Genomic DNA, 9,234 nt, shown 5'->3' with positions numbered 1-9,234 from the left:
AGAAAAATGAATTGGAAGAACTAAAAGAATTCAGGGTCCAGTCCAGGCTACCAATGGATTATAAATACTCAAAGATAATGAACAGTGGTTCAATATGGTAACAGGTGTACTACAGTTTTTCTTTTCAAAATAATGTGTCTCTATATAGGGGTCTCTATTTTTACCAAGGATAATCCCAGTAGGATGAATTTGTTTGCAAAATAGGTTGAGTCTCACTGAACTTGCCTAGATTTTTTACCTAAGTGCAGCAAGAGTAGCAAGGGACCATAGAGGCTCTTTTTAAACTTTGCTTTGCTAGAAGTTTTATAAGACTCTCAGATTAAACTTTCAAAAACCTCTTGAGACTAGGAAGCCAAACAAAGGCCAACTTCAGACTTTGCCTGCATTCCCTATGAGTTTATTCTATGTATATTCTCAAATAGAACATCCCAGTCAAAGCCTTAGTAACATAACCAATGTTTTCAAATGTGTCCTGTTATAAAGAGAGTAGATTCTTACTGAACTTGTGCAAATAACTTTATTACCATAAGCATGTCAATACTCATGAATAGTTTCCCAATTCTGGGGCACTCAGATTCAGAACAAAAGCAAATGTTTCCATTTTTGTTTACAAAAGTATACTTTACCAAATTGCTGTAAAGTATAAATAGCTTAAAAGAGAAAGTTCACAAATCTGGAGATTAAAACATTCAAAGAATCACCACATTCTCAAATAAAATATTATGAAAACATTATCGTTTTGATTATTTAGTGCAATAAACTGAGGGGTTTTTTTCTTCTTTGTCTTGAATTTCATGAAGGTATCAGCCTGTTCATTAAAATTTTGAAAGTTCTCAGAGAGTCCAGTGGTATGACCTTGAAGTTATCAAAACTTGTATTCAAGAGTCGTTGTCAGAATCTTTTCCATATATCTCCTCAAAGAAAAAGCAATTTTGGACTGTAGCTGATTATAAATACTTCAAGGAAGAATCAAAGCAACTGTCTGGGAATGACAAAGATTTAAAATGACTATGGTTAAAAATCTAATGAAGTTTTTATTAGGTTGATTATGGTAAAGACACAGCTCACATAGAAACCTACTTACTTCTGTGGCATATGACACTATGACTGATAACATATTCGATTTCCAGAAATTTCACATAGTGTTTAGAATACTAATTTTTTTTAATTTTTTCATTTTTATTTTCATTTTTTTGAGATGGAGTCTCGCCCTGTCGCCCAGGCTGGCGTGCAGTTTCACGATGTCTGCTCAGTGCAAGCTCCGACTCCCAGGTTCACGCCATTTCCTGCCTCAGCCTCCGAAGTAGCTGGGACTACAAGAGCCTGCCATTACGCCCGGCTAAATTTGTTTTTGCATATTTAGTAGAGCCGGGGTTTCACCATGTTAGCCAGGATGGTCTCGATCTCCTGACCTCATGATCTGCCATCTCGGCCTCCCAAAGTGCTGGGATTACAGGCGTGAGCCACCTCGCCCAGCCTAGAATATTTGTATTATTAACGTTCCCATAAATACTATTTAGAGAAGGTTTAGCATGACTTATCACACATTTGAAAATGCTTTCTATATATTTTAACATATCAAATAAGGTGGCTTTTCCATTCAGCTTCTGTTTCCCAACTGGATCACTGAGTTCTTGGTGTAGCCCATTAATAATTAGGGCCAAAAATACAGTCTTATGTACGTTGAAAAGGTCCTTAGGTAATTCCTTTTTAAGTATTTTTCATTAATTTTCATTACTTCCTTTAGAAGTAATTTCAGGTACTTCTACCTGAAAATCGTTGATTTAGTTTTAAGTTCTACCTATTACAACAAGAGTTCTCCATCCTCTTTACATGTTTGTAGGGTCAGGGAAGAATTAAAAATTACCAGTGCCTGGGTTTCTCTCCAGACTTTTAAACTGGAACTAATGCGTGGGGCTTGAGCATCCACTTTTAAAAATGTTTTCCAGTGATTCCAATGTGTAACTATATTTCCGATCAGATTTCTCTGACTTCTTGTGGCCTTCATTTTTTTTCTCTTTTGGTATCATGATTATTTTCAGGTCTCATTTCCCGTCTTAGGCTTTATGTCCCCTGGGGTAGGGACGTTGCCTTCTTCATTTCTGTATCTTTTTTGAACACATGAATTGGTCATCAGGAAAGGTCTCAATTATACATACGTTGTGTTCTGAGTCTCAGGTTCACAGGCTAACCCTAAAGTCTTTGTTCTCCACGAGGTCAGAGATTGCTTGTGATGAAGGGTGTGGTTAAGTCTGTAGTGCAGATGCTGGAGGGGAGTTTATCCTGTTTTTAGGCATAGCATTGGAACTAAGAATTTTATGTCTATGTGGGTGAAGGGGCAGGGATGTGTAGGAAGACAGTTCTAATTAGAATGGAGAAATTATACTAGGAAGTAAAGGTAAAGGAAGTGAGAAGGATCAGTAAATAGAAGAAATGTGAACTTACCAAATAGGCTAGAGTAGATGCCTGGAGATTCCTGATTAAGTGAATTAACTAGATTTTAGAAAGGTAATGAGGCAGTCCTATGCAAGGAAGGTTTCAAAGTCTGGAGACAAGAAGTCAAGCAACAGTTTGAGAAGTGGTTGAGCTTTATGGGAATAGAGAGAATTACACTATTGAGAGATGTGAAAAATAATGAAGAGGGTTTCACAATGTGAAATTGTGTTTCTCATTTAAATCTGAGAAACAAATGAGCAGAGGCTGGAGATAATTACGTCTAAAAGACAGTGGGGTACAGGGAGTATAAAGGCCAGGGAGAAAGGGAACTGCAATAATTAGTGCTGAGAAGCAGGAGTTTGGTGGAGGAAGAAGAAGATCCAGTCCCAGATACAGGCAAATAAGTCTCTTCCCTCTCCCAAGCATGGCAGTCAGCACTGCAGGAAACGGGACAAGAGAAAAGGCCATCATACCTGTCAGTCTTCCCGAAATACAGAAATGACATCATGGCTGCTATATTGGACTAACGCCATTATGGACGTCCTATTGTTGAACGAGCTGTCATGGAAAGAAAAGAAAAGAAGGAATGGAGGTGATGTTATTTTACCGGGGGGCGGGGGGGGAGCCTCAGGTACAAGCATGTAACATGAGGTACTCTATAACTGTTTCTTCAAGGAATACATTATTTCTGTTGGAAAGTTGATGGGAGATGATTATATTCTTGCAGTGTTTTTCCCCTCTCACCATGTTTCTAGGTTGGTGATCAGTCGTCGGTCAATTCTCTACTGCACTCAGATATTTCAGAAATTTTCAGATATGAGAAAGGCTGATTGCTATTTTCTATGTCATTAGAACTTTAGACCTTTTCACATTTTCATGTTTGCATCTTTTTCTCAGTGTCTCTGTGGTGGCAGCTATGAATGAGACCCTGCCAGGTCTCCATGGCAGGGACCTGATTGACAGAAGGCCCAGGTCAGTGCATTTCAAATACACCTCCTCCTTTGCACAGAAAGCTTCCTTCCCACAGGCTCCCAGCAAGGACATGAAAGCAAGCCTAGTTCTCTGAGGCTCTCTTTAACTTTAATGGGTGGCTGGTTGGAGGATTTCCCATCAGCCTTCCAAAAACTCTCTTAGAACTGCATTGATACCTAAAACTTCTTTCTCTTTCTTTTACACAGGAGTCAGCTTTGCATAGGTATCTGTGAGTTCTCCCATACTGCCTTCATGCCTGCCCCACATTCCCTCACAGGTATCTTCCATGATAAACTACCTCATATGTCCAATCCCAAAATGGATACATCTCAGTTGGTAAAAAGTAACATACCAGGCTTGATTCTTTGCACTTAGCTTTTCTCCTTTCTTTCCCACAAGTAGTCAGTAACCATGTCCTAGTGTTTTATGTGGTACCTCTTTTTCTATATGTATATGGAAATAGGTACTGTTGAGGGGCATGTCCTATGTGCCAGGTCCTGTGCTAAATACTTTACCTGTACCTCATTTAATTCACACAGTAACCCTGTCAGGTAGACATTATTTCCATTTTGCCAATGAAAAGACACAAGCTTAGAGTAGTGTAAAATCTCTCCTGGTGTCATATGGCTAGTAATAGGTGGATCTGAGATTTGATTCTAGAACTATTTGACCTCAAGGCTAATGATGTTGGTAGTAATATACCAGCTGACATTGGTTCATGTGTGTGTGGCATCTTGTTTCATTGACTGCATGAAACCGTTAAAAGAATGGTATGAAGCAAGCTCTCTCATACTCAGGATATGAAAGAAGAACAAACTAAACCCAAGCACAGTGATTGAAGGACACAATACGGATTAGAGTGGATAAAAATAAAATGGTGAATGGAAAAAGAATAGAGGAAATTAATGAAACCAAAGTTGATTTTTCAAAGTAAAATCAACAAAATTAACGACCATTAACTAGACTGACTAAGAAAAAAAGAGAGAAGATTAAAATTGCTAAAATCAGAAATGAAAATGGAGTCCGAGCATGGTGGGTCATCTTTTAATCCTAGCACCTTGGAAGGTCACAAAGGGAGGATTTCTTGAGGCACGGTGTTTTGACCAGCATAGGTAACCTGGGGAGACCCCCCTCTACAAAATATTTAAAAACCAATTAGCTGGGCATGGAGGCATGCATCTGTAGTCCTAGTATCTTGGGAGGGTGAAGAAAGAAAATTGCTTGAGCCCAGGAGGTTGAGGCTGCAGTAAGCCATAATCACACCACTGTATTTCAGCCAGGGCTGGCCTACAACGTGAGAGCCTTTCTCTCTCTCTTTAAAAAAAAAAGAAAAAGAAAAAAGAAAATGAATTGAACTGATTACTACCATTTCTAATAAAATGATGATTATGAAAGTACTGTTAAAAATTGTATGCCAATAAATTGGATAACCTAGATGAAACAGACAAATTCTTAGAAATACACAAATATATGAATAGAATTATAATCAGTAATAAGATTGAATCAATAAAAGCATTTGATGAAATTCAGTATTTTTTCATAATAAAAACATTCTAACTAAGAATGGAAGGAAACCACCTCAACATAAAGACAATATGTGAGAAACCCAATGCTAACATCATACTCAACGGAGAAAGACTGAAAGCTTTCCCTGTATGAGCAGGAACAAGACAAAGATGCTGCTTTTGACACTTCTATTCAATGTAGTATTGAAAGGTCTAGTCAGAAACATTAGGCAAGAATTTTTAAAAAGACATTCAAATTGGAAGAAAGGAGTAAAATTATTTCTGTTCGCAGATAACTTGAACTTATATGTAGAAAATCCTAAAGATGGAACAAACCTATTAGAATTAATAAATGAATTCAGTAATGTTGCACAATACAAAATCAACATTCAAACATCAGTTGTATTTCAACACAATGACCATGAACAATCTGAAGGGAAATTAAGAAAAAAAATTTAATTTGTATTAATATCAAAAATAATAAAATAGGAATAAGTTTAACCAAAGAGGTGAAATATTTATACCTGAAATCCATAAAATATTGCTTAATGTTGATATCAATAAAATGAGAGACATTTTGTTTTCATGAATTAGAAGACTCACTATTGTCAGGAGGACAATGCCACCCAAAATAAGCTGCAGATTCAATACAATTCCTATCAGAATTTCAGTGACATTTTTGCAGTAAAAGAAAAATCCGTCCTAAAATTTATATTGAATCTTATGACTCTAAGAGACAAACAACATTGAAGAGGAAGAATGAGGCTGGAGGACTCACACTTCCTGATGTCAGCATTTACTGCAAAGCCCCAGTAACCAATACAGTGTGGTACTGGCATAAAGGAGGACTTAGAAATTAATAAGATAAAACAGAGAGCCCAGAAAGAAATACTTGCATATATGGCCAAATGATTTTCATCGAGTGTGCCAAGATCGTTCAATGGGGAAAGGACAGTCTTCTCACCAAATGATATTGGAAAAGCTGGATATCCCAGGGCAAGAATGAGTGAAACCTTTACCTAACATCATATACAAAAATTAACCCACAATAGATCAAAGATCTAAATGTAAGAGCAAAATCTACGCAACTCTTAGAAGAAAACAGGAGAAAAACTTCATGATATTGGATTTCACAATGATTTCTTGGTTGTAACAACAAAAGCATAGGCAACAAATAAAATGGATATATTGGACTTCATAGAAATCAAAACCTTTTATATATTGAAGAACATTATCAAGAAATTAAAAAGGCAACCCATGAAATGAGAAAAATATTTGCAAATTATGTGTGATAAGAAATTAATTTCCAGAATGCATGAAAAACTACAAGTCAACAACAGCAAACATCCAAAAACCCAATTAAAAAATGAACAAAGGATTAAAATAGAGTTTTCTCCTAGGAATATATGCAAATATCCAATAAGCCCATGCAGAGTTCCTTAGAGTCATGAATACGTAGAGATATGCAAATTAAAACCACAATGTGACATCACCTCACACACTTTAGGATGGCTTTGATAAACAACAATGACAGCAACATAAAACAACAAGTGTTTTCAAATAGATGGAAAAATTGGAGCTCTAGTGCGTTACTGATGGCAATGGGAAATGTTGTAGCCACTGTAAAAAGTGGTGTAGCTGTTTCTCAAAAAATTAAACAATAAATTACCATTAGATCCAGCAATTCCACTTCTGGACATACTGCCTATAGAATGGAAGGAAATTTGAACAAATATTTGCACATTGATGTTCAGAGAAGCATTACTCACAATAGCCAAAAAAAGGAAACAACAGAAAAGTCCATTAAAAGGTAAATGGGTAGGCCAATGAGGTATATCTATACATCAAAATGTTATTCAACCTTAACAAAGAATAAAATTCCAATACATCGTGCAAAGTGGATGAACCTTGAAGACATTATGCTAACTGAAATAAGCCAGACACGAAAGGATAATTATTCTATAATTCCATTTATAAAAGATAGAATAGCCAGTTACATAGCGATAGAAAGTAGAATGGTATGTGCTAAGGGATAGGGGGAGAGGAAGTGAGAGTTACTGTTTATAGGGTACAGAGGTTTAATATGGTAAAAGGAAAAAGTTCTGGAAATGGATAGTGTGATGCTTACACAACACTAAATTGCACACGTAGAAATACTTAATGATAAGTCTTACATTAGATACATATAAAGTGTCCTGGTAGTCTTACACTCTATAAATACACACTTTTTTCATTGCCCCTTTCCTGCCATGCAGAGCCCCAGAGGTGAATCTCCCTATTTCTCCAAGTGTGCATCACTCACTGTCCTCTGTGCTGTGTCCCACATGCAGTGCCCACAGCCTCATACAGCCGGTGACTTCAGAGCCAGGACACAGCTCAAGAGTCTTCCCCGAGGCTCCCTCTCTTCTTATTTCCCTGCAGTCTAGCCTTCACTTCAACTGGCAGTTCGATTTAGCCAAATTCAGGACAGGCCACCAGCGCCCTTTCTCCACACATGCTGGTCTCACCCCAGGTGGAGTCAGGCAGGGCCAGTCACCAGAGAAGCCCGGAGCAGAGAAGGGAGCAGTCTCAGCTGCTCCTCCCTTATCCAAGGGGCTTCCTCCTCTCATTTGGGGGAAAAGTGTGAGCTTGTTTCAAAACCTCAGATGTTCCTTGTAGCTCATGGAGTAGGTAAAAGAAAACAAAGACGTAGCGGACAGGGATATGTTGGTGACAGCAAGAAACAACTTGATCTTGAGGACTCTCCTTCTTGTCCCTGTGAAGCCTCTTCTACCACACAGGGCTCAAGGATGACAAAGCCCCCTCCCTACCTTTCCCAGGCTGGACACAAGGTCAACCATGAGAAAACAGAAAAACAAGGAGAAGAGAGTCTGTAGAGACAAATTGGGAGGGTTCAGGAGGAGAATTTAGGATTTGCTTCTGCCCATGGGACACAGGCTGGGAATAAAAATGTTTTCCTGACTTCTCTGAAAGCCAAATAGACTCCACCTGAAACCCTATTGACAATGATGCAGGGATCCACTTACTCACGACTGTGATCCTCTTGAATGTGGAACGTTCGCTGTCAGTGGCTGAGTTACGAGCAGAGCAACCATAGAGCCCACTATGCTGTGTAGTAATTTGGGGGATAGAGAGCTTTTGTCCTGATTGCAGAAACTTCCCATTAATCGTCCAAGAATACTCTGCCGGTGGGTTAGAGTTTGCGAAGCAGGACAATTCGAGGGTATTTCCTGAACGGTAATAGTTAAATGGAGAGAAAATCCTGGGGACTTGTGGACCATCTGGAGTAAAGAGAATAAAGCCACAGGTGATGTCATCCGAGGGAAGGGGATGCTCCTTGTCTCTTAAAGGGACACAGTGTCCCTCTGAGTCAAGACACACCCTCAAGGCCCAGCCAAACCCTTTCTGTGTTCACTGAAAAGAGGCCTGAAGTATTCATCTGTTCCTGCCATCACCGGTTGTAGACCCCAAGTCTCCCATGACAAGAGCAGCCCCTCCCCTTCTATTCTTGGTTAAAGCTGTGCCTACCCAGGTTTCCCCAGGGCCGGGAGTGAAGGCCAGCTCAGGTGTCCAGACATAAAAGTGTCTGTATTTGGACTTGAGAGAGACTGAGATGCCGGGCCTCTGGTCATTTGAATTTTAGCTGGTGGCTTGGCCCACAGAGGAACCAAATATACAAAGGACATTCAGGGTGAGTGGGTCACTGCAGATGCTACCAACTCGGTCCCATATTTCACATTCATAGGGTCCTGTGTCATTTCTTGTGACATTGGGTAGAATGAGGATCCTGGTTTTACCGGGTTGCTTTAGCCTGGGACTGACCGGGAGGCTCTGACCATTTACCCTCCACAAGTAGGTGTAGCCCTGAGTCTTAGGTTCACAAGTTAAGGCTACAACATTCTTATTCTCCATGGGGTTGAAGTTATTGCTGGTGATGTAAGGTTTGGGCAGCTCCGCTGTGTGGATAACAGAGAGAAGTTTGTCCTCTGTGGCACCTTTGATTCCTCCAAGGCATCCTTCAATCGGAGGTGGCATCTCCCACCTCTCAGCCCACCCGAGTCCTTGAAAGTCAATAGCTGATGTGTGTGTCACAAGACAGATGCATGATGATCTAAGGGCTCAAAGACTGTGAGGCCACCTGCTCTGTCTTAGGGAAGCACAGACTTTCTCAAATGTGAATTGATCAGTAGTGTTGGGTCATGGACAGACATGTGAGTGGGAGTCACAGCCCCCGCACCCCTCCCAGTCCTTCTCTAATCAACTGACTGGCTGGTTCACCTTGGGTTCCTTACCTGGAATGTGCAACTGCTGGGCCCCTTCC

General features: G+C 39.6%; 1 protein-coding gene across 1 annotated transcript; it reads right to left on the bottom strand.

Moving 5' to 3' along the window:
- Nucleotides 1-2,917: 2,917 nt before the first annotated feature.
- On the bottom strand, nucleotides 2,918-8,948 carry LOC112617753 (pregnancy-specific beta-1-glycoprotein 5-like). The gene is made up of 3 exons (XM_025374444.1): nucleotides 8,591-8,948; nucleotides 7,940-8,194; nucleotides 2,918-2,994 (listed from the first exon to the last, which is right to left on the bottom strand). The coding sequence occupies exons 1-3, from the start codon at nucleotides 8,946-8,948 to the stop codon at nucleotides 2,969-2,971; spliced, it is 639 nt and encodes a 212-aa protein (XP_025230229.1). The 3' UTR covers nucleotides 2,918-2,968.
- Nucleotides 8,949-9,234: the final 286 nt, after the last annotated feature.

This window comes from Theropithecus gelada, unplaced genomic scaffold, assembly GCF_003255815.1.
Source record: "Theropithecus gelada isolate Dixy unplaced genomic scaffold, Tgel_1.0 HiC_scaffold_393, whole genome shotgun sequence".
Taxonomy (NCBI): Eukaryota; Metazoa; Chordata; class Mammalia; order Primates; family Cercopithecidae; genus Theropithecus; species Theropithecus gelada.
The sequence above is the reverse complement of the archived record's forward strand: the minus strand, read 5'-3'. Positions and strand labels throughout refer to the sequence as shown.